At 44.9% G+C, this 25,790-nt stretch overlaps 2 protein-coding genes across 2 annotated transcripts; one reads left to right on the plus strand and one right to left on the minus strand.

The window, feature by feature from the left end:
- Nucleotides 1-1,332: 1,332 nt before the first annotated feature.
- Nucleotides 1,333-6,581, minus strand: TRNT1 (tRNA nucleotidyl transferase 1). The gene is made up of 7 exons (XM_041426041.1): nt 6,327-6,581; nt 5,347-5,540; nt 4,623-4,761; nt 4,290-4,416; nt 3,829-4,022; nt 3,410-3,660; nt 1,333-2,461 (listed from the first exon to the last, which is right to left on the minus strand). The coding sequence occupies exons 1-7, from the start codon at nt 6,469-6,471 to the stop codon at nt 2,213-2,215; spliced, it is 1,299 nt and encodes a 432-aa protein (XP_041281975.1). The 5' UTR covers nt 6,472-6,581; the 3' UTR covers nt 1,333-2,212.
- IL5RA (interleukin 5 receptor subunit alpha) lies at nt 5,548-23,460 on the plus strand. Its single transcript, XM_041426042.1, has 11 exons — nt 5,548-5,719; nt 11,006-11,139; nt 12,290-12,435; nt 13,541-13,679; nt 14,280-14,412; nt 14,487-14,677; nt 15,638-15,783; nt 16,213-16,351; nt 17,579-17,675; nt 22,089-22,170; nt 23,368-23,460. The coding sequence occupies exons 2-11, from the start codon at nt 11,070-11,072 to the stop codon at nt 23,458-23,460; spliced, it is 1,236 nt and encodes a 411-aa protein (XP_041281976.1). The 5' UTR covers nt 5,548-5,719; nt 11,006-11,069.
- The last annotated feature ends 2,330 nt before the right edge of the window (nt 23,461-25,790 follow it).

Below are 25,790 nucleotides of genomic sequence, written 5' to 3' on the forward strand. Positions count from 1 at the left end.
GAGGGGAGGTTGTCAGGTAATTAAAACCACTGTATCATTTAATTAGTCAAATAATCTGTTGGAGAACTTCTTTGACCATGTGTGTATCAAACTTCATCTCCTTTCTCCCCATTTGCTATTTAAATAGCTCATACTGTAAAAAGGAGAGTTTATTTAAACCCAGCCTTTTTCCAGATCTCAAGCTGGCACTGCTTGCCTAAAATACATTAATTTTTTTTATTTCATGTCTTTGATTTTCCTAGGGGTTAATGTTTCTTGAAGATAAACAGAAATGCTCAATAGACCAATGGGAAACCTCAAGGAGGGGCTGATCTTTAACACAGGTGCTCCCTGCACTGAATTCCAAGCAGGGCGGTTATGAAGGTGCTTGTGGAATAATCTGGTTTTGCTGTTTTGTAACAGGATCCTCTGTGTTATCAGTGAGGGATGGAGGAAATGGGCTTCCCCCTGCTTTTAGTGACCAGCTTGGCCAAATAATCTCCAATAAACCCATCAGTTTCTATTTACTAAGAATTAAACTGGCTTTGAAATGATTGATTTAATAGTGCACTCTACAGCATCTATACTGTGTAGTAAATAATTCTGATTAGTGTCTTTTCAGGCTAATCATTCCCAGCATCAATTTAAATAAATCATTCCTTGCTGTTCATATGCATGATTTGGGTTGTCATCCTTAATCCTGGGGGACAAAGTTGTGCAAAGGTTCCCTGGGAGCTGAAAATCCTTTAGCCATAAACCAGTGATTAAATCTGGGAGCAGGATTGGAGCTAGGCACACCCAGCCCCTCTCAGGGCTGGCAAACAGCTGGAACTGAAGCTCAGCACTCATGGGAAGACCTCCCTGCTAAACTTTGTCCAGAGTATCCATTTGGTCCATGCCAAGATCATAAATTTCAAGATTTCTCCTTTCAAATCCTCTCTCCTGACAGCAATGTTGGGTAAAAGTGTTCATATTTTCCATCTCCACAGCCATTGCCCTAAAGCTGCACTTTGGTGAAATCTTGAAAGGACTCCCTACAGCCCTGAGTTTTGTCACTCCCTCCCAAGATTTCAGTAGTTCCAGAAATTAAGAGGCTTCAATTTAATCACCTCATTAAATTAAGCACCATCCTGTTCTTGTGAGATTTGCCTTACAAACAAACAGCACTTTCCCTCTTCCCTCGCTGGCTCCCACAAATTCCCAGGCACCTTCAGGAGAATTCACTTGAAGAACCAGACATTCCAGGAAAATCAAAGGCAGCTGGGAAGCTGTGTGAAAGCCCAAAATGCTGATTTTTTTCCAGCACTGCTCCAGTGTTGCCATCTAGTGTTGCAAAATGATATCCAAGGAAAGTGAAATCCAAAGGATTTTATTTGTTACCATGGTTGTGTAGGAAAAGTTCAACCTGCAATAAGATTTATACACACAAGAGCTGCTCCAAGAGACTTTTTAACAGCACACCAAAAACCCCAGGGATAGGAAGACATTCATAAAGCCCAGGAATAGCTCTGCTCCCAATCCCCAAATCCCCAAGACAAGGAGCTGGATCTCCCCTTGTTCATGTTAATTAACATTAACAGTTTGTCTCACACCTGAAGTTGAAAATACAATGTAGAACCTTCACCAGCTTGCTGTGGATTTAGTTTACTCAGTGATAAGTTACTGAAAAACTACTGAAAATTCATGATACTCAGCCAAATCACCCTTTTAACCTAAAACTAATTCTGGAAAATAAAAACAGTCCTAGAAAACAGCCTGGTTTTCCATGGCAAGGCTGTTGGGAACTGCTGGAGTGAGTATTTTCATCTGTTATCCAGCTTTAAGTACAAAAAGAGCTAAGGTAGAGCCCATTATTTCCACACATTCTCCCAGGCACATAAAAACCCCTCCATGATTTTATCTAGAGGATGCAAACAACCTTTTTTTGGGGGGGATTTGGGTTTTTTCTGATATAGACAATCAGAAGGAAAAAAATCTTGCTGTCAGCTCTCGTGCCCTAAGTCATGATAAAATAGTAAATATTTATCACTAACAGCAAAGAGAGGTTGAGAAGGTGGGATTTGGCAAACAGTGTTTCACATTATTACAAAATGAAACCTCTCCTTGCAGAAGTTAGGAATTAGTAACAGAAATGTTAAATGTGACAAATGCCCAGTTGGCTGTGAGAGGCTCAGTTTCCTGGGAGCTCAGTTCCACTCAGATCAGGGCACAAACAGTTCTGTTATTATTCACTTTACAGCTTCTTCAGGCAGCTCAGCAGTTCCTCTTTATCCATGTGGTACCCACTCTTTTTCCACTCATCCCTCAGCTGCTGCAGTGCTGTTCCAATCTCCTTCCCAGAGGACACCCCCATCTTCCTGAGATCGTGCCCACTGACAGGGAAGGAGGGCACAGTCCATTCCTGCATTTCTTTCAAAAGCTGCTCCTCTCCTTGGTACTTCAGGAGCTCAAAGATCTTGGAGTTGGTGTTAGCTTCCCTAGACTAGGAGAAAAAAGGAAAAAAGAGAGGCTTCAGTATGAAACAGCTCCAAGTGTGCTCAGCATTGTGCTATTCCCATTACTCCTTGTTAGGTAAGACCTTGGCCAAGCTGGGACTATGGGAGCAAGGCTCTCTCCTGCCTCACAGGTGTTAAAACTGAGTCTTGGGGGCTCTGGGAGATCCTTGGAGACTCCCTGAATGCCAGGTAATAGCTGTGATCCCTTATCCATCACCTTTCCTGAGGGAGACAGGCCTGGCCCTGGGGATGGGTCCTTGCCCTCAGTATCAGCAGAATGCAGCTGGAAATGACCTCACTGTGCTGTGGAAGAAATCCCAGGTTGCCTAAGGAACATCACCCAAAATCACTCCAAAAATCACCATAAAAATCCCAAAAATCACCCCAAAAATCCCCCAAATCACCTAAAAATTCGCCTCAAAAATCACATAAAAATCGCCTCAAAATGACTGTAAAAATCCCCAAAATCACTCCCAAAAATCACCATAAAAACCCCAAAAATCATGCCAAAAATCACCCAAAATCACCTAAAAAATCACCATAAAAATCCCAAAAATCATGCAAAAAATTCGCCTCAAAATCACCTAAAAATTGCCTTGGGAAGAACACCAGGAATTGCACTGATTTTCCATTCACAATTCACAGCTGAATTTCACAGAAAAAAAGCCAAATTCTCCTTGAGGTCCAGCTCCTGTTTCCTATTTCAGCAGGACAGCACAGCAAACTGCCAGTCCCAGGTAAGGTCACAAGAAACTGAATGTGACATTTTTCACCCTGACTGACTTTTAAATCAGTCCAAAAATTGCTCCAGAGCAATTCCAGAGCACAGGGTGCTCAGAACTGCTACAACACAGCAGGTTTGTTTCTGAGGAATGTCTCACAATGAATTCAGCTCCCTGTGAAGCCCCAGATGGAGCAGTCTGAACTCCACTCACATCCATCAGGAAGTCCTGGTATGGTCTAAGTGGTTCTGGCCCTGAGCCTTTGGTTAACTCCTGCCTGTGCTTCACCAAGAAAAGGCCAAGGTTTTTTTCTTCCTTGGAGATTTTCAGCCTCAGGTCCAGGTTTGTGACATCATCCTTCCCCTTGAACAAGGACGTCAGGACAGTCATGGGTTTTGGAGACAGATTTTGGATGTTTTTACTGACTCTGGCAAATTCCTCTAAATTTCCATCAAGTGGTAGCCCTAAAAACACACAAAAAGTGCAAAGAAGTGTTAACAAGAAAAGTAGGTGTTAGCACAGGATAGAAATAAAATCTGATTTCTGTGTAAAGCCAAGTTTGATCTCATTTGGCACAAAATTCCTTCTGTGTAAGATACAGGAACAGGAAATCAAACTTCATTTCACTTTACCTATGTACTGGGCAATATCCAGCTCATACATAAGCTGAACCAAATGATTGACATGGTTTCCAAGAAGAATTTTTTTCAGTTCCACCCAAATCCGTTCTCCTGATATTCCAGCCAAGCCTTTGGCATTTTCTTTAATTGCTTCCAGTGTAATAGGTTCATGATCTCCAGGTTTCTCTGCAATTCTTCCATAAAATCTGCCAAATAAAACCCCTGGATGTTAGTTTAGAACACTTACAATTGTTCTTACAACTGTAAGAATAATTAAAAGCAATTAAAACAAAATAAAAAACAATTAAAAATAATTTTTACAATTATACAACTTATTCCACTTATATTCATAAAATCATTTAGGTTGGAAAGGAAATATGACAATTACAACTCTTTTTACATCACTGGTATATTTTTGCATGTTTTTGAAACTTTATACAGTTTATTTATCAAGGAAAGGCAAAACCACTTACCTGAAGTATCTCAGGATTCTTAAATAATCTTCTTGTATTCTCTCAGCTGCCTTCCCCACAAATCTGATTTTCTTGTTTTTCAAGTCTTCATAGCCATTAAAGAAATCATAGAGTGTCCCATCCAAACCTAGAAAACAACGAAAAACCAGAATATCAATTTACAAATGTGGCTGGCACAATGAACCACCCTCACTTGGAAACGAGAAGTTGTGTGGTTTGACCTGGTCTGCCAGATCATCTAATTTATTTGTGCAGACTTTTGACACAGAGACAGAACTCAGTGACAAAACTCAAATCCACTGCTTCTCCCACGTAAGTGTTTTTTAAATCTACCTAAAAACATGGAGTTGACAGTGAGGTCCCTCCTCTCAGCATCCTTGTGCCAGTCCGTGGTGAACTCCACCTCCGCGTGCCGCCCGTCGGTGACGACGTCTATTCGCAGAGTGGTGATCTCAAAATTCTGTTCATGGAGCTGCAAATCCCACAGACAGCGTTACTTCAGCACAGCCTCGACTTGCCATGACATAAAATGAAATTAAATGTAAAAGCTGCTCATTTTTTTAGCCTTGTGCTTGTGTCCAGCGCGTGGACACGTGCACAGCAAAGTGTGCAGGGTTTTCATACAGAGCTGAGAAACAGGAACTTCTGAAAACAAGCTTGACATTGTTTATTTTCTACACAGCATGCAGAAATCTTCCTGCAGGAGATGGACTAAGAGCAAGGTAGAGGAAATCAGGAGCAGGAAACATTAGGATCATGCGTGAGCAGCCAACATTATTTTTTCTGGTGATGACACAGCAGCATGAACGGGTTACTTGCATTAAAATATGATAATTACTTGAATTCTACAATGAATAATCAAAAAAAAATCACTCCAAGCTTTAAAGCAGGGTCTCATTTAAACTCTTGCTGTGATACTTTAACAAATAAGGAGCAAATTTTCTACTGGACATCCGAAAAAAATCACTCCAGGCTTTAAAGCAGGGTCTTATTTAACAAATAAGGAGCAAATTTTCTACTGGACATCCACAGACTGGTAGAAAAGATCCAAACCAACCCTGGCAGTGATGGTTCCGTGTTTTTCTCCTTTGTTATTGATCAGACGGACCCCAGCTGCTGTGAACATTTCCTTCATCTCTGCTGGTGTGGCTGTGGTGGCAAAATCGATGTCTTGTGGTGTCACTCCGCTCAGCAAATCCCTCACAGCCCCTCCTGCTATCCTCAGCTCATAGTTCTTCTTCTCAAACAGTTCTGGGAAGGGAAGGAAAACCAAACAGCAATAAACCCACGGCACAATCAGCCAGAACCTGCCTTCTCACTGAACTAAGATCATAGATGTAGGAATAAACACTCAAATATGCAGAAAGCAGCAAATAACTCACAGCTTCATGCAAAATGCACCAATTTGTGGCACTGCTGAGCACCCACAGGTATGTTCCCTGTCATTCTGATTTATTTTTCTTAATTTTTTTTTTAAAACTTAACTATTGGCAGGTCTCTAATTGGTCCTGGGGCTGGGGATCATTTTGAACAGTCAGGGGCTGACAAGGGAAAAGAATTCAGATTATTTACAGCAGAGAACAGTGAGCCATGAGCCTAAATTTCTCTAGGAATAACAGAGCACCGTGGAATCGGCCTACAAAGGGAAACACGAGCTCTGTCCTGTCCCTGGAGACTGGCTGAGGGTGTTCAGCCTGGAGAAGGCCCTGGGAGCAGAAAAATGCTCTTTTTACCAGGGCATGGAGCGGCAGGGCAAGGGGGAAGGGCACTAAGGTGAGGAGGGTAGGTCCAGGAGTGAGGTTTCCCCGGGAGGATGGGGAGGGGCTGGGACGGAATTCCCAGAGCAGCTGTGGCTGCCCCTGGATCCCTGGCAGTGCCCAAGGCCAGGTTGGACACTGGGGCTGGAGCACCTGGGACAGTGGGAGGTGACCCTGCCATGGCACGGGTGGCACTGGAGGGGCTTTGAGGTCCCTCCCAACCCGAAGCACCCCGGGGCTGCGCTCAGGGACATTTTCGGGGCCTCCTCCCCGCACTCACCGGCCACGCTGCGCAGCCCCGGCGTGAAGAGCGCCTGGAACTGCGGCGCCTGCAGCCTCATGGCGCCGGTGCCGCTCCCGCCGTGCCGCCGCCGCAGCAGCCGCAGCCCGGCCCTGCGGGGCACAAGCCAGAGCTCAGCCCACATCCGCGGCCACGGCCGCCTCTCGCTCGCTCACTCACCGGGGCCCAGCTCCCGCATCGGCGGCGCCGGCCGATGAGCTCAGAGCGGCGCCGGATCGGGGAGCGGCACCGCCCCGGGGCCGGGCTCGGTGAGGCGGCACCGCCGGGGATCGGCACCGCCCCGGGGCCGGGCCGGGCCCCGCTCCGCCCTCGCTCCCTCAGCGGGACCGCCCCGCCTGCGCTCAGCCGGGAGAGATTCGTAAAAACCTCACGGAATCACAGAAGCACTGAGTTGGAAGAAAGCGTCAAGGTCATCGAGTCCAACCCAGCCCCAGCACCTCAGCTAAACCCCGGCCCCCAGTGCCCATCCAGGCTTGTTAAACACCTCCCCGGGCAGCCATTCCAGAGCTTTATCACCCTTTCTGAAAAAACCCTTTTCCTGATATCCAACCTGAATTTCCCATGGCACAGCTGGAGGCTGTGTGCTCTGGTTGTGTCAGTGCCTGCAGACAGAGCCCAGCCCAGCTGAGCACAGGCACCTTTCAGAGCTGTGCAGAGTGATAAGGTCACCCCTGAGTCTCCTTTTCTCCAGGGGAGCACCCCCAGCTCCCTCAGGGGTTCCTCTCAGGGTTTGTGTTCCCAGCCCCTCTCCAGCCTCGTTGTCTCCTCTGGATGAGCTCCAGCCCCTCAACGTCCTTCCCAAACTGAGGGGACAGAACTGGACACAGCACTCAATAAAAAACCTAAAATATTTACCGTGGCTTTGTCTCAGTTAGAGAAAAAGAGTTACAATGGGAAAATGACTTGTAGCAGGGAGGAAAAGACATAGTTTGGTAATGGCAAAATAACTGGGATGGAACTGATGAGTTTCTTCTCGCCCCAGTGAGAAGGAATTTGGTAGCATTTAAATGTTGGAATCATTGAAATTACAAAGTCATAATTTTAGAAAAGCCCTCTGAAATTATCAAGTCCATCTGGTCCTCAGCACTGCCAGGCTCACCAACAAACCCTGTCCCAAAGTGCCACATCCACAGAGCTTTAAATCACCCCAAGGATGGGAATTCCTCCTGACCCAAAACCCCATCCTGTTCTGTGGAGCAGATATCAGTGATATGAGTGATAATTGATTATTTACAGCTATTAATGTGCACTTGGCAATGTCTAAATGCAGTTGAGATCTTGTCCACATTGAATTACACCCATTTTCACCATTTTGGCAGGAGCTTTAATTGTGTCCTGAGCCCCAAAGCACTCGCCCCTCCAAGCTTGTGTCACCTGCACATTAATAACTTGGATGCCAGGTTGTTAATGAAGGTGAGTCATTAGCCTTCTTCTCATCCTTCCTGTAACTCCATCACATACAGCCCCACTTTCTGCAGGGTTTCCCTTGGGCTGGATTCTGTTCCCTCTCCTGTTTGTGAGCCTGCAATACCATCACAAAGTCATGGAATGGGCTGGGCTGGAAGGAACCTTAAAGATCACCTTGTTCCAACCACCTGCCATGGGCAGGGACACCTTCCACGAGCTCCTCCAACCCTGAACGCTTCCAGGGATGGGGCATCCACAGCTTCTCTGGGCAATGCAGAAGTTATCCAACCCTATGGATCTCAGCTCAAAGCTCTCAGCACAATATTAGGAAGCTGGTTTTGCTCTGGTGCCGGTAACTTCCCAAAATTCTGCATGGCTGTATGGCCAGAGCTTTGGACAAGATGGCATAAAAAAACCTGGACAAAACATGCACAGTTTCCCAGCAATGTCTGGCTTTGATTTTCTAGGGGAAGAACACATTGGGATATCAGCAGTGTGGCTGTAGGTTATTTCTTTGCAGTCAGTCATCACATTCCTGCTCTTGAAAAGTCATCAGAGAACTCAGACCATTGCATATAATTAATGCTCAATAAATAAAATAACCCCATTTCTGGGCTGGACAGTGCCTGTATGGAGCCTTCCACCCCATGGAAGCAGAAGGCACAAAATGTGAATATAGATAATGAGGGGACTTGGACATTAAAAACACACTCTACTGTAGATGATGTGTCATTTTAATGAACACAGTTCCCTTTTTCAAGGCGTGCTTATCTCGCTTGTCCTCTGCCATCTCCTCTGAGGTACCAGCCCTGCTGGGACTTGGAAGGCAGCAGTTACAAAAGAAACCCACAGGGAGAGCACCCAGGGGACGGGGAACAGACAGACCCAACTCTTGACAGGACTCTGAGATGCCCAGGTAACCTCCCGGGGTGTCTGGTGAGCTTTGGCTCTGCCTTGTGCGTGCTTCTGAACTGCAAAGGTCCTGCTTTTTAAAGTCAGTTTGCACTGGGAAAAGCACCTGGAATCTGCTGCTTCTTTGTTGCTTGTGAGGCATAGGGACAGATCATGTGTTAAGGGAGAAAATCATTACTTTTAGGAGGCTGTTTTTTGTGCTTTGGATTTCTACTGTCCTTCTAAAAGGAGTATGTTCCTTGCACAAAGGGAATATCCCCTTTACCCTCTGCTTATTACTTATATAACCAAAACATAATCAAAACTTTGTCCTGAAAACTTACCGTATCCATTTTTGTGAGGAGCACAACCCTCCTGTAGACTTCTAGTTACAATCTTTACTTGCATACACTTATTTTGATTCTCTTTTCAGCAATTTCTCCCTTGAATCAGGGTACCACAGACTGCAGTTTGTTCTCAGGGGCTGTGGTCTTACACAGCTGCAGAAATTCACCTTCCAAAAGCTGGGCTTTCAATCTTAGTCTGGCAGCAAGAAAAAGACAAATAGCATTTTGGAAAACAAAGCAAGAACAAATAAACTGAAAAGAACAGGATAATAATTTAGGACTCATCTGAAATACAGTAACATTTTATATCCAGTTTCAGTTCAGTAACGTGCTGCACAGAAAATGTAAGATCTAATACATGCAAATACTTTTAGGAAAAAAAAAATCTTTAGGATCTTTTTGAAAGTATAGGGAAAAGAAAATCAGAATCCTTAACTTTTTATGGACGAATTTAAAAAATATCCACAGGTAGCCAAACCCACTTTAAATAACACAAGGGAGAGTCAGCTGTTGTAGTTATGATAATACCTGAAACCAACACACAGACATTATTCAAGTAGATGTGAATGCTAAGCACTTGCAAAACATGAGGCTTTTAAAAGATTTTTTAAAAATAAGGTACTGAAGTTATTGCTGGTTTTTTAGGAAAAAAAAAAAAGAGTGAATGCTCTCAGCAATGAAACTATTGAAGCTTCTTTCCTAAAGTTGTTTTCTTTATTTTCAAGGATGTGAGCATAATGAATTTTTACTTCTAAATGGAGAAAAAAGTATTAGAGTATTTACTAGTCTCATCAGGTAAATTAAAGGAAGCAGCAAAGAAAGCCTGATGACAGTAATTTGTGCAGGCATAAATGTGTGCTGTAAAGAATATTTGTCCATTGTCTGTGACTTGCTACATTTTTGGGAAAACCAAAACGCCTGGCCAAGATGTCATTCCATAACCCAGTGTACACAAAATCAAACCCTGGCTCCCCAGGAATAATCCATTAGCAAACTCCTGAGTTTCAGCTGGCCATGTGCACATTTGGGCTGTCAGGAAAGCAGAGAGGCACAAAATGTGAATATGATAATGAGGGGACTTGGACATTAAAAACACACTCTACTGTAGATGATGTGTCATTTTAATGAACTCAGCACTCAGACTGCGTTCTGAAAAATAGTTACTGTACAGCAGAATTATTCCAACTGTGATCAGTGGGAGTGCTTCCAGTCCCTGGGTTATTCCTGCTCATTACCATTGGAAAATATTATGTTTTCCATGTGAGCAATTGCTGTAGTGCCCCAGGGAGGTGCTGAGATTGGGCTGGGGGGGGGTGCATTTCTCTTCAGTAAGAACATTTTGGAAAGCTGCTGTTCTGAATGCCCATTTTTATATTAGGTTATACATGAATGATTACACAGAGTTTTGGGGGTTTTTTTGGTTGGTTTTTTTTTTTTCCTCCCAGTAATTAATGAAACAATCCATTGGAAAATGCTGGATTTAAGCATTAAAAATTGTTGTTCATTGAAATCAGAAATGAACAAAGGAACAAAGCAGTTTCTCTTACACCCAATAATTAACAGTGGAGAATTAGCCTTGAGGTGAGCAGTGACTGTGTCTTTAGAAAGCTTTATTGGAGGAGTAACTAGACAGTAAATCCCAGTAAGCAGCTATTTCATATAGAGTGGGAGCTAAAATATGGTTATTTCTGTTCTTGGAGGGAATGGGACTCTCCCCAAAGCCAGTCTACACGAACCTGACTCACCTTCCACGGAGAAATGCTCTAATTCCATGGATGCCCTTTCAAACAAATGAAGGTTTGAAAGCAGCAGCTTTTCAGAGAGGGCTGGCAAAAGGAGCAAGATGAAATGTGCTCTGCGTACCTATATTAAATTCAGGTCTCACAAGAAGCATTTTCCTGCAAGAAAAGAAGAGTCTATCCCTGCAAGGCAGCAGTTTCACTGCTTTGATCATGGGGATAGATCGTGATCCATGGGTTGGGTGTTTAACCCTTGGCTTGTGTTCATTTTTAGCTCCTGTGAAATGGTGCCAAGGCTGGTGTGCTGATGCCTGGCTGTGCCCATCCATCACCCAAAGATGATGGCCAGTGGGACATCAGTTTTCCTGCTCCTCCTCTGGACAACAAACACACCTCAAGGTGCAGGAGGTGAGGAGCTTCCTCAGGGCAGTGCCCTGGTGAGTGCCCAAGGTCCCTCTTTGTGCTGGGCACTGTTCCACACGTGGACAAAGCAGTCCCTGGTGTGCCATGGGCCCAGGAGCAGGGGTGACCATTGCTGTCCTGCTTCCTGGGACTGTGCCCTGTCCCACATTGTTCCCAGCTGGTGCCTGGTGTGCTGATGGGAGGAGAGAATCTCCAGTCATGGGGAACAACTTGTGTTGGGGTTTTCTGAGCCTTTTTAGGGCAGTTTTCCTACTGCAATGTGAACTCCTGGGCATCAAAGGCTGGAATCACAGGAGAGGAGAAGTGGGGGCTGATCATGGAATCACAGAGTGGTCTGGGTTGGAAGGGACATTAAAGCCCATCCAGTTCCACCCCCTGCCGTGGGCAGGGACACCTTCCACTGTCCCAGCTTGCCCAGAGTCACATCCAACCTGATGGCCCTCAACTGCCTGGGGTTTGGCAAATAAGGGAGAGCAGGCTCTGAAGAGCTGGAGGGGAGCAGATTGATTATTTCACTGCCCTGCTATTTATATGCTAACATTTCCCCCAGCATGAGATCCTCCTCATTTCCAAGAAAGCTCCAGGAATCCTTCTTGCCCTGTCATTTTAAATTATCCTTCCCATCCTTCTGTGTTTTCTTCCATTTGTGCTTAATTCCTCTGTTCATCATTTTGGTTCTACTCTCACATGCAACGTCTTGTGGCTGTCAGCCTTCTCTTTGAAAGCCCCCCACATTGCTCTCTCCAGCAAGCTGATGTGGGTGAGAAATGTTCATGCAGTTGATCACTCCATCAGCCCCGTTTCTTGTCTCTGTGACAATGAGGACCAAGATGAAAACTCTGAACCTAATTAACAAGCCAAATGTAATATATCACAGTAATTTTCAAGTCGAAACTGTTGTAAAAATTTCATTTTTCAAGCTAAGTTTTAATAAATTCTTATTTGATGGGATTTTGGTTATTTAAAGTTTTTCTTTTTGGTCAAATATTAGAAATATTTTACAAGGAGCTATTGAGAGAATATAATATTGAGATGAAATTATTTGCTTGTATTGCTCACTGCTTGCAAAGAGGTATTGCTCTAAACAATTCACTGGATTGGACACTGATGGATATTTCTGTTTTCTCTTTTCCAGTTCAGGTTTTGCCACCTGTTAACTTCACCCTCACAGTCTCTGCATTAGCACAAGTGCTGTTACACTGGGAGCCAAACCCTGCTCAGGAACAAAACAACTCCACCATCCGATACGATGTGAAAATCCTGAGCCCTGAGCCAGAAGAGGTAAGAGAAATAAATAAATCAAGGATCCTAAGAAGGCTAAATCCCTGCTGTTCTCCTTTATCTAAACCCATTCTTTGGGAACTGCAGAGATTCCATCTCGGCCATCCTTGTGGACACAGCTCTGCTGGGATGAGCTGTGGGCATTGCAGTTTTCACCTTGAGGGGAGATGGGTCCTGCCTTTAAGTACTGGCTCCCCATTCAACTCTCTGAACTCACCCCAACGTGTGGCTCAGTCTTTGCAGGTCCCTTATTTTACCTCCCATCCCCTGTGGTTATTTGGCATTTTCTATTTCAAGTATGACACCTGTCAGCCATCCTTGTGGACACAGCTCTGCTGGGACGAGCCGTGGAAATTGCAGTTTTCGTCTCGAGGGGAGATGGATCCTGGCTTTAAATACTGGCTCCCCATTCAACTCACCCCAACGTGTGGCTCAGTCTTTGCAGGTCCCTTATTTTGCCTCCCATGCCCTGTGGTTATTTGGCATTTTCTATTTCAAGTATGACACCTGTCAGCCATCCTTGTGGACACGGCTCTGCTGGGACGAGCCGTGGAAATTGCAGTTTTCGTCTCGAGGGGAGATGGATCCTGGCTTTAAATACTGGCTCCCCATTCAACTCACCCCAACGTGTGGCTCAGTCTTTGCAGGTCCCTTATTTTACCTCCCATCCCCTGTGGTTATTTGGCATTTTCTATTTCAAGTATGACACCTATCAGCCATCCTTGTGGACACGGCTCTGCTGGGACGAGCCGTGGAAATTGCAGTTTTCGTCTCGAGGGGAGATGGATCCTGGCTTTAAATACTGGCTCCCCATTCAACTCACCCCAACGTGTGGCTCAGTCTTTGCAGGTCCCTTATTTTGCCTCCCATGCCCTGTGGTTATTTGGCATTTTCTATTTCAAGTATGACACCTGTCAGCCATCCTTGTGGACACGGCTCTGCTGGGACGAGCCGTGGAAATTGCAGTTTTCATCTCGAGGGGAGATGGATCCTGGCTTTAAATACTGGCTCCCCATTCAACTCACCCCAACGTGTGGCTCAGTCTTTGCAGGTCCCTTATTTTACCTCCCATCCCCTGTGGTTATTTGATATTTTCTATTTCAAGTATGACACCAGGAGGACTCACAGCGTGCGAACAGCTGCGCTTCACAACGGCTTCTCCGCCCGCGTGCGCACCTTGCTCCTCCAGGAGGACCTCCAGATGAGCAGTGACTGGGTGGAGGGAAACCTCCCACCTCTGCCAGGTAAGAAAACCCAGGGAAGGCCTGGGGTTTGTGTTCTGCCCCAATCTGTGGGCTAAACATTAAAAGGTGACAGGTTTAGTTCTTTAAAATAAAAATACAGCGTTTTCCGCTCTAGCTGCTACAAAAGGATTTAGTCCCGTACTGCACTAGAGCTCGGAGTACACTCTGGAGGTGCAAAATGTCAACAACACCTATAAAACTTTCTAACAACGCCTTGCTAAGGCTGAGTTAACCCAGCATGGTGCACCTAGGATATTGTTGCCTTGTTCCACATGAAATGCACTGTTCTGTGTGGCACGGCTTTACTCACTGCTTGGGAATCTGCATCCTTCCCAAGCCACGGAGCTGTGTGATGAGGAGGAGAATTGGATGCAACAGACACAGCTACAATGGCCCAAACTGGAATCAAAAAGGGAGAAAATGAGATGCAACAGACACAGCTACAGTGGCCCAAAGTGGAATTAAAAAGGAGGAGAATCGGATGCAACAGAGACAGCTAACAATGGCTCAAACTGGAATCAAAGTGCTTTAGCAACAGGAACTTGTTATGATTTTTGCAGTGAGGTTTTCTTTCTGCTCTGTAACCCCTTGGCTCTCCAGGCGCCGCAGGGACCTCTGTCACCAACCTGTCCTGTGTCACCCATGTCACCATCTCTGGCAATGTCCCTCTCCATTGCACTTGGCTCCCTGGCCAAGGGGCTCCAGAAGACACCAAATACTTCCTGTTCTACAGGTTGGTGTTTGCTGCTTCTCCAGCCAGCAGTGAATTTCTTTAAGAGCACTTGTCTCACCAGCATTTTAATTTAGGTATGAGACACACACAGAGGAATGTCCCACTTACACCAAGGACAAGAGGAGCAGGAATACTGAGTGCAGATTTTCAAGTACTCAGATTAAACCTGGTGAGATTGACAAGCTCATTGTCATTCACATTAATGGCTCTAGCAAACATGCTGCAATCAAGCCTTTTCAGCAGTTATTTAACCAAAATGCCATCGGTGAGTAGGATATTTAAAAAATATCAAAAATATCTGGCAGGATTGTCAAAATGTGAGGAAGTTCTGTTGGATTGAGTGGTTCTTGATGCAGGTGAAAGGATGTGCTGATTTTGTATAGTCATCTTAAGAGAATTGGAAGAAATAACTGGATTGTTTTAGCTAAATTTGATTTTAATCATCTATTTGAAATTATAGAATGGCAAAACTAAAAGCTAGTAAAGGCAATTAGTTATTCTGTTTGTTAGCCAAAGCATAATTTCCAATATTAATTTTCGGTTGATTTAGCCAATATACTTTAAAATGCTGTTTTTATTACCCTTAATTTTGCAGCCTTCCTTTAAAAGGAGTAAGACACGTGGTGCTCAAGTTAACCCTGTCCTGTAAAGGAAGGCATTAGTCTGGAATAAAAGGGAGTATGATGATTATCTGTCATTTTTCATCTACACAAATAATTTACTTTCCCGCACTAGTTCCATACATTTTTCTTTTTTTAAACAGGTAACAGTTCTCTTTTTCATGACTTCACTAAGAGAAAAAAACCACAGATTTTCTTCTTAGAAATCATCTCCATAACAGCAGCTGAATTCCTTGGAATTTTTTGCATTTTTGAATAATTTTCCTGGCTACATGTGCATTTTCTATTTTCTAGAAATGAAATTTTTCTAACTATTCCATCATTAATTTAATACTTTTATGGAAATTAATTTAATAAATTCCTCTTTCTCCAGTAACCTGATTTTCCAAAACTTTTAAGTGGATTTTCCAAACTATTTTCTTATAACTATTACCAGCAATGCAGTTATTCCTCCTAAATCCTTATCATTTCAATCCAAAAAGGGAAATAAATTCAATAATTATAGGTCCTCCTTTGAAACACTATCAGGTTATAAAATGCTCCAAGTTTTTAGTATTTAAACTTGTCTCTATAAATAACTCACCTGTATGGTTTTCTTTTTGCAGAGAAAGTGAATATTCCCAGAAATATCAGCATATCCCTGGAGCAAAACGACCTCCTGGCCATGTGGGAGAAGCCAATTTCTCCTTTCCACGAGGAATGTTTTGAATATGAATTTTATCTCATCAACCTGAAGTCAGGTAACAAGCAGGTAATTGCTCCTCCAGCATCCAAGATTACCCAACATTCCTGTCCCCTCCAGCTGGAATTTGCCTTCCTCTTTTCCTCAATGCCTTTTCAATCTGCAACAAACCATCCCCAAGGAACTTGGGAAAGCAGGACAAAATTGGATTTATTCAGCTAATGCATCTGGGCTCAGAACAGGTTTTACCATCTTGAAAATGCTGCACTGAGAATCTGCAGGAAAAATGGAGAAATGAGGCATTTCCCAGGAATTTTCCCTGGAATATTGGTGTGTTAGGACAAGTTGCCCCTATAAAAATGGGGCTCTTACCTCCAAAGCAAGGCCAGCAGCTCGCAGTTAATAAAAACAATAAAAAAGATAAACACGGTGTGAATTTGTTTTTTGAATGGTTGAGTGTTAATTAATCTCTGAGAGCACCAATTGCGTTCCTGACAGATCCTGAAGATCTCCTCCAACAGTTTCCGGCTGCGGGTCGATGCCAGCAGCAGATATTCCATCAGGATCAGGGCCAAGCACAACCACCTCTGCCGTGCCTCAGGATTCTGGAGTGACTGGAGTGAAACCATCTATGTTGGTGAGAATTCCCATTATTCCATTGCTGGGGAGCCAGTGCTGCCTGATCAGGAGCCTGTGCAACACCCCAGAATTCAAACAGGAAAACAGGGATTTGAAGGAAAAACCTGACTTGTTAAAGCCAAGATTTAAATCAGTTCCATTAAAAATAAACTACTTGCAAGAGGATTGGTTTTAGGCAATGCTTTGTGAATATTTCCACAGATTGCTTTAAACTCAAGGCCTTTTCTTGCATCTCTGCAGTGTTTTCAGGTTTTTCTCTACCCTCATTGTGATGTTCATGCTGGAGATAAATATGAGAGGCCATTGATTCACTGAAATTATCTCACCCCTTCAATGCTGAGGGAAAAAAAGAGCATTCTTTTAGCATTTCCACTGCTGGGGAGCAAATGCCCAACATCACAAAATTCTAATAGGAAACAGGAAAACAGGGCATTGAATTTAATTTACCGAAACTATCTCAGCCCTTAAATGCTGGGAGAAAAAAAAGAACATGATTTTAGCATCTTTGGAGCCTGATCATTTGCCCCAGGCTGGTTTGTATTTCCTGCTTGCTGACCAAGTTGTTGTGGAAATAACAGTTCCTTTATCACTGCACGTTATCAACTGTTTGTTCTTAGACATCCTCCTTTGCCCTTATCTTTGGAGTTTCTCAACTTCCTTGTTTTTACTTAAAAAATACTCTGTTATGCTCTCCTGTTTACTACATTTCCCCTCTTGTACCATGAATTCACATTTTCAGTGTTTTGCCTCCTTTCTCCAACACATCCCCTTGACCTCTCCACCTGGCTCACACAGCAAACATGGAAAATCCACTCTGACGGCAGAACAAAATTGCTCTTCCCTAAAAATTTATTTAAATCTCAACAATATCCAAGGACAGGACCACTTCATGCAGTTTTTCCTCATGGAAAGGAGTTTTTAGGGGCTTGTTGCAGTTCATTGGCACAATACAGGTTCCTGCCACTTTCTCAGCCACTTATTCTCTCCTTTATATCAAAAGAAAAGAAAATTGTTGTTGAAATCAAAAATTCAGTGCCATGGAGTCTCTAAAATTGATTTCTTATTCTAGGTATCAAGTCTTCAAAATCTGCATGTTAATTTGTGACCTGGATACAACCACATTAAACAGCTAATGAAATATTTACAATATTTAAATTCTAAACATGTTTCAAGTAATCTGTACTAAAATAATACATTTTTTTTTTTTTTTTCCCTTGAAATTCAGGGCAAAATAAACCAGAGAATTCCATAGCCTGGATTCTCACCCTGCTCTGTGTGTCCACGTCCTGCACATTGCTGCTTGTTGCTATAATATGCCAAATGTAAGTATTAGCATTTTTTTTTTAATTACTATATAACCAAGGACAGGGTATTCAACAAGTGTGGGGGGATGTCACAAGCTTTGCCCAATTCTGAAGAAAAGCTGAGCTTGCCTAAATACACAAAGCAAAAATAATCAGCCTCACTAATTATCAGCAATAACATTCAGCAAAATTGGTGGGGTAAGAGAGTTGTTCAATTTAATCTTATACAACAAACCCATATATTGAGTGAGGTGAATTTGTTATAATTTGTTAAAATTTGTTTGTCCTTCTCTCATTTCTTCATTAAATGCACCTGACTGGGTCAGTGATTTCCCCAGAAATCTTCATTTATGCCTGGTCAGAGCTGCTCAGAGCATCCCTCATGGCCAAAATATCCAGACCTCTGGTGTTTGCTTTGAGTATTTGAAATATGGAATTTATTTTTCATTATACTCTGGCTCTGGATGCTGTATAGCAAAGGCCAAAACTCCCCAAATGCACAGTGAGGAAGCACAGCTACACTTTGGATTTGTGTCTGTGACAGTCAAACCATAAGTGATGAATTAAAGGCTCCATGTAATTAGAAGTTTCTCCCTGAAACACACAGCAAGCAGCAATTACCAATCCGCAATAAACACATCTCCCCTTAATGGAAGTGCTAATTCCTTATTAATTTCTTTAATGCCTTTTTATTTATTGCACATCCTGATGTATTCTTGGCTGTTTTCCTCTGCATGCTGTGTTTCCTTTATCCAATAAAGGTGTACAGGATGCTCCAAGAGGATAACTGAGATTAACTCTGCCTGGGGGAGCTGTTCTCAGGGCAGCTGAATGAGCACGGCTCTGCTCAGGAGGGTTCTGCCAGAAACAGCACAGGGAATTTATTCCTGTGTCACACGCTTGTCCCCAGCTATGCAGCCTTGATGTCTCACTGAAAATCCCCAGATTTGTCTTACTTACATGGTTCTGTTATGGATTGAGCTGGAGCTGGAGGTTCTCCCCTGCTCCAGCATTGTCTCAGCTCTCGTCTCTCTCTTTGGGACAGCAGAACCAACACCAGTTAGCAGCAGTCACACTGCTCCATGTTTTCTGAGGAGTTCTGACAGCATTTGAATATTGCATTTACCCCTTTTGGAGATCCTGCAACACACACAGGGGGAGAAATAAATCCAGGGTACAATTCTACTCAACCTGGAGATGCTGTACTAATGCATTGTATGATTTTAATCCAAATTTCAGGGAGCTTTTCCAGGTTCAGCTGCTTGCTGCTACCTTGGTTCTCCCAGGAGTTTCTCTCCAGTATAAAATTCCCTGACACCCAAAGGCTCATTATTTCTCTCTTTGCCAACATGATGAAAATTTTACCTCCCTGCTAGTCTGAATTTCATGGAGCTGCTCACCTTATTCCACCCTTCCTTGCTGCTCCTTCTCCTTCTCCAATCCCCAGCCTGCCCTGGGAGGATGGGAAAATGTAAGAAGATGAAACACAGGGTTGTACCTGCAGATATTAAAAAAAGAAAAATCGAGCAGGTTTCCTAGATCACAGTTTCATTAGTACTCTCTGTTTTTACTGCTCTTGAAAATTCATGAAGTGCACTCTGCGATTCAAGCCACGGAATCGTTTCAAATTTCGTGCGATTCGCAGCCATTATAAGGAATTTCATTACAGCAAAGAGCTCCATAAATTTTTCTGTGTACTTGCAGGCATCAGGGTTAAAGCCCCACCATTTGGGAGGAGTGCTGCAAGGCAAAGGGGCCCTCTGGGACAGTTTGGGCAGGCTTTTCCCTTCACTCACTTGCAGAGGCTGATGGGGTTAGAGTCTTGATAAAAACCACAATTGAATGTTCTCCTGGTTTGCTCTCTGCCTATAGGAGCGAGCAGCTTCCATACTTCCCTAGGAATAACATTTTCTCCTGGAGGTGAGCCCACAGGAGGATGGTGTCAGTAACTTGCTCTCAGTGCCCTCCACACCCCAAAGTCAGTGTGGTCATCCAGGTACCCCCCTCTTCTGCATCCCCCAGCAGCCACCAGCCAGCTTGAGAAAAACTCCAGGGGGAATCTCAGGGGAGGCACTCTTGACACAGAGTTAAAACAAATACTTCCTCAATCTCATCACAGAGCACGGAGAGCTTGTTCTCCTGCTTGTTTCTCTTTGTTTACCTCCAGCCTTTCCATGTCACAGCCTGTGGGAAGAATGGAAATTTCAGAAAGGCAGACACAGCACAAAACCCAGACCCCAAAATGCTGGTTTAAGGCACATAAGGGTCCCATGGGGTGTGTCCAAGGCCTGAAGGTCCAAGCAGTGACAATGGAAAAAGGCTGTGCCTTAACCTGGTTAGACAAAGATACCTGGGATGCTTTTTGTGACAAGATCTTTAACCACATAACTCTGACTTTTCAGTAACCTCCAAAAAAGAACAGAACCATTCTGAGGGCACCACCCCAGCAACTCCTCCCTGCCAAGACCTGAGGGGCAAAGCAACCCCCATGGACACACTTCTGCCTCATTTCTCATGGGCATTTGTGCACCTTCCTTAAGTGCTCCCCTTCCAGAAGTGACATGTAATTTATGCTTTTTGCTGCCTCAATAAATAATTTTGACATGGCTCCATCAAAATCTTTTCTTGGCAAACAGCACAACAAGGAACACACCAATTCCAAAGAGAACCAACTCTTGTTGGGTACTTTGCCCAGCAGTGGCATAAATCAGAGCTGAAAGGAGCTGCAGGTGGAATGCTGTGGCCTTTTGAGAAGTTTGTGAGAGCTGGTGAGGTGTAGGAGCTGGCCCGGTAAGGGCACAATGGCCTGACCCTTAGGAGGAGAGCTGGGAGGAGTGGAGGTGATGGAGGTGATGCCAGGTGCTGCAATAACAACATTGGCACTCAGCCTGCCCCACTCCTGAGCTCCAGCAGCAGCCACTTTCCTGTCCCACCCCAGTGGTGGGGAGCAAACAGCCTGGCTGCTCCTTTGCACCCAGCAGTGGCTGTGTCCAGCATTTCAACACAAAAAAGCAAATGTTTCCCCCAAAACACCTCACACCCTGTTTTTCCTCCCCACATTCCCATTTGTGGCTGTAGGATTCCCTCCCCCAAAGCCTCATCCCCTGCAGCAGAGGGAGACATCCCACAGCTCGTGTCTGTGGGGTGAGCAGTGCTGTGGCCCTTCCCTTCCCCTGATAATTAATGAAGCATCAATGTCACCTTCAAGGCAGCAGCAGCTCAGCCAGGAGGGTTTAGCTCCAAGCTGATAGACAGAAAATATTATTCCTCCTCACCAGGAGAATAGTAATAGGATAAAGGTAAATTTGACAGAACTCAGAAAGCTTCTGGAAGAAGAATAGTCCTAAGAACATAAGCACTGAACTAAGAAGACATCAGCCAGGGGGATTGTCACAAAATAAAGGGGGAAGAGGAACAGATCTGCCCTTGGTGCCTGAACACATCTCTTTTTCCTCCAGAACAGACCCTGGACACCAATTCTGGGCTGAGCCTTCTTCACTCAGGCCAAGTTCCCATTGAAACCTGCCCCTTTTGGACATGGTGTTATCCAGGGCTGGAGACAGCGAGAGTGTTTCAGCACCTGGAATGTGAGATCTGAGCTCTGGCATGTACTAAACACAAGGAAACGTTCCTTCTGCTGTCACAAAAATCCCTGTGCTGCAAGCCCAGCCAGGCCAGGGAGTGGCAGGCAGGGAGGGGGTCTCAGGGGTGTGAGCAGGATGAGTTATCACAGCACTGAGCAGAACCATTTGCTGTCAGCTGTCCCTGGTGCCCTCCCCTGCCTGCTCCCAGCTCCCTGGGCACACAATTATTTGTGATTGCTCTCCTGCCACGAGGCACTGGCAGTTTATGTCCAGAAACCAAAGCCTGAGCACGAGGCAGCTCGTCCTGCTGTCCAAAGGAGGTAGCTGACAGCAGAGCCCTTGGGAGGAGCAGCAGTGTGAACAGAGATCAGAGCGGTTCATTTCTGCCCAGACAGCCCCAAAAGCCCTGGCACTGGATGGGGACAGCCTCCCCCACCTCCTCCTGTCACCTGCCTGTCCCAGGGCCCAGAGGTGTCCTGTGAGGAGTGGCCCAGCTGCCCAGCCCCAGTGGGGACCATTATCTGTTCCAACCCTAATTGCTAGGAATTTTAAACTTGTGCTAACAAACATTAACGCCCCAAAACCCACTGTGTTTAACCTAAAACCATAGAAAAAAACCTCCAAAATTAAATAACGAAACTAAAATTATAAGTACATAATTTAAATAAAAGTGTATATTATCACATAATAAAAAACTTGAAAGTTGAACTTAGCAGTTGAGGTACCAACAATTATCCCTGCTGCAGGCAGGGCTGGCTGCTCCTGGGGCTGAGCACGTGCTGCTGCTTGGGCCCCTCATCCCCCAGGAACAACAATTCTCTCATCCCTCCACTGCTGTTTCTTACAGAAACCACGTTTGGAGTAAACTGTTCCCACCAATCCCAACACCCAGCAACAAATTCCGAGACCCTTTCCCAATTGACTACGAGGTAAAATAACATTTTTTTCTTTTTAAAAATTTTATTTAAACTAAAATGAATGCTTTTGTTTGTGTGCTGCTTTTTCCCTGTAAGGCTATGAACAAAGAGGGTCCTAGAATCATTCAATCTCAGAAAGATCTCCAAGACCATTAAGTCCAACCCCATGGCCACTAAACCCACTGAATTTAGCAATTCCCGAGGCTGTTTTTGCCATCCTCCCTGCTGTGGCAGATTCTCACCTTGCTGTGTGGCCACTTCCTTTGCCCACGACAGGTCCCAGTCTGCTGCAGCTCTGCATCTGGCTTTGCTTGCAGATGGTGTGGTTTGGGAAGGGTTAAAATGAACAGAAAGGTTAAGCGGTATCGTCCAGGTTTTCCCTTTTTCCAACTCCATTCCAGACTGTGGGAGAAATCCAGCCTGGGTTTTCTCTTTTGCCAACTCAATTCCAGACTCTGGCACAAATTCGCTCCAGGTTCCCCTCTTGCCAGCTCCATTCTGGACTCTGCCTGAAATCTGGTCCGGGTTTCCCCCTTTGCCGACTCCATTCTGCACTCCAGCTGGAATCCAGTCCAGATTTTCCCTTTTGCTGGCTCCATTCCTCCAGCATCTCAGCCACTGCTGCTGCTTCCTTCTGCAGCACCTGTTTGTGCAGCTCTGCCAGGATGTGGCCCCATAAATGGCTTTGCTGCCATGTATTCAGAAAAATTCCTGTTCCTCAAACCATGACCCCTCACTGCAAAAGTGACCAGGCCCTGGAGAAGGCTCCTCAGGGCAGTGGTGGAGGCACCATTCCTGGAAGAGCTCAAAAACCACTTGGTTTTTGGACATGGCCCTTTGGGATAGGATTTGGTGGGTGTGGTTGGACTTGATCATCTTGGAGGTCTTTTCCAGCCTTAATGATTTCATGATTCTGTGCCCTCCAGCTCCTCCTGGGCTCCTTGTCCTTGGCTACAGAGCTGTGGCCACTGTGGTAAAATGTGACAAATTGTGGGGAATTTGGGAGTGCAGGGCTGGAGGGACAGAGGATGAGCAGCTCTGTGAGAGCTTCAGCCAGAGGGTGGAAATCCTTCTGTTGAACCCAATGCTTCTGAGCTCCTCAACCATTAAACATTTTGGGTTAATCCCTCTCTAAATGCACCAGTTTGAACTTTAGCTCTCCCCCAGCCCAAGCCACGCTCCCAGCTCCAAGGGGTGTTTGCTTTGCAGAGAGCACGGACCTGCCCCAGCTCCACGGAGACCGAGGTGGGCAGCCTGGCTGAAGACCTCTCCTGCAGTGTCCTTGATGACTCCGTGTTCTGAGAGGCTCCACAACATCACCCACCAGCGCTGGAGAGGGCTCTGTGTCACCTCTCTGTGTCCCTGTTCCCAGCAGGGATGAGAATTTGCCTCCACCAGGTGCCTTGTTACCAAACAGAAAGTTCCAGCTCAAGCAGGATTGAAGCTCATGGCACAAGGGCTGTGTAGGAAAAAAAAAAAAAACCAAAAAAACCCCAAAAAACCCAAAAAAACTTGCAAAAGAGCCAATGGATTCATTTTTTCTGGTTGGCACCTTAATCTTTCGGATGTTTGTTTTACTTTGCTCTGACAACTGGAGATGCAAAACTGGGTTTGGCACAACTCTGTGGATGCAACAAGGTGATCCTGGAAGTGACCAAGAGGAGTCAAACACTGGGAAAAGAAGGAAAAAGTTGTGAAGCACGCAGTGCTGTCACCTCCAGTGCTGCACAGCAAGGCCACCATGAGAGCAGAGACACTCACCTGGCCTTTGCTGCTACGCTTTGTAATGAAACGGTGAATTTCCACCTGAAAAACATCCCTGGAAATGCAATTCCTGGGTCAGGGCAGGTGTGACTGTGCAGCCAGACCACCCTGCGTGGGGACAGTGCATGGCCAGAGTCCTCTGCATGGCTCAAAGGCACCTAACCCTGCTTTGCAAGTGACACAGCACCATTTTGGGAGGCAGGGGAACACCTGGGATCAGCTCAGCTGCCCAGAGCACGGTGCTGATCACACCAAGGTTGTGGTTTGATCCCCGATTGGACTCAATCCTTGTGGGATCTGTCCAACTCATAATATTCTGTGGTTCTCTGATCTGTCTCAGGACTTTATAAAACACCAAAAACTTGTGTGTTTTGTAGGTTATTTAAGACAAGTTTGTTTGCTTGTGCACCTGACTAATCCTGTGAGCAAAGCTACACTGTGCCTGCTCCTTCTGTACACTCAGGTACCACGTTTGAGTATAAACCAGAGTTTCACCTGTGATTCTTACACTCCTGAGGGAGGAAATCCTGCTGGGATTGGGATGGGATGGGTGGGATCCCCTGCCCAGCTGGCTGCTCCCCAGGACCTCAGCACTGGGCAGGCTCAGGACACTCACAGGTGGCTCCTTTCCCATCCAAGGCTCTTTGTCAGGCTCTGGCATCACCTGGCAGCATCTGCAGGAGGACAACCAGGGATTGTTTGTGCTTCCTGCCACCAGAGATTAAAGCTTAAGAGGGGGAAATAAGAAAAAAGAAAAATGGCATAAACAGATAAACTTCCTCAATTGCACTGACAAAACAAAGCAGCCTTGGAACAGAGCTGGCAAATGTGAAACCATTAAATAAATGTGCCAAGGACTGCCTGGTACTCTTAAGAGTCTGAGCTGCAATGAGCTGGGCTCCTCCTGGGTGTGCAACTCCAGTAATTCTGAAAATCCAAGCCCAATATTGCAGCCTGGGTTTTTTGCTCTCTGTTGTTCCGTCTTACATAGTCTGGGTTTGAGACAGCCTCAGTTTCTGATTTATTTCTTTCCCTGTGTTCTGTGGGAGTTCCTAAATCAACCTCCTGCCCCAGACCTTGGGCTCTGACCTCCCTGGCTGTGGCACATGAAGTCCTCCTGCTCTTGCAGAATTCCTTCTAATTCCAAGAAACCTCCTGCCTATGGAGCTGGGTTAAACATGTTAACAAAGAATAAAAATAGAGATTTGATCCAGCCAGGAAGTTCTTTGGAAGGCACCTAAAGAAACAGAATTCCCAAGTACTACAAACTAAAAAGAATTATAATAAATACGCCAGTTCTCATCTGGGTGAAGTAGCATTGCTCCATCAAAATTAATGTAGCTCATTAATATAACGCTGGCGCCTCCAATGTCTCTCCTGCATGTGCTTTTAATGGATTTGAGGGGCCCAACTTTAACACTCTGAAATCAGACTTTCATTAGTAAAATCCTAAAAATGAGACTAAAGAGAATTCACTTATTGGAATGTATTTTATATCATGCCTTTAAATGGCCTAATAAATAAGATTTCTGCATATAACTCCATTCCCATGGCAAGCTATTGCAGAGCTGAATGCAATGTATTTAAATGTATTTTGCATGTTAGGTCCTTGGTATTTCCAGGATGAGTCCTCTTGGGGACATGAGCTGGATGGCTTGGAGAGCCAGCAGCCACACTTCTACTCACACTGGTAAATAAATCCAACCTGGTGTAAAGCAGGAGTAGCAGCACTTCCCCCACCAGGCTGCAGGTCCAGCCCACTCACCTTTAGTGATCTCACATCCTGGAGAACCAAGGATACAGGATGAGGACAATTCCTGGCCGAGCTCCTCCTCATGATCATGATACCTGGAGAGAAATCTTCATTC

Source organism: Onychostruthus taczanowskii, unplaced genomic scaffold, assembly GCF_017590055.1.
Source record: "Onychostruthus taczanowskii isolate IOZ18803 unplaced genomic scaffold, ASM1759005v1 scaffold9, whole genome shotgun sequence".
Classification (NCBI taxonomy): domain Eukaryota; kingdom Metazoa; phylum Chordata; class Aves; order Passeriformes; family Passeridae; genus Onychostruthus; species Onychostruthus taczanowskii.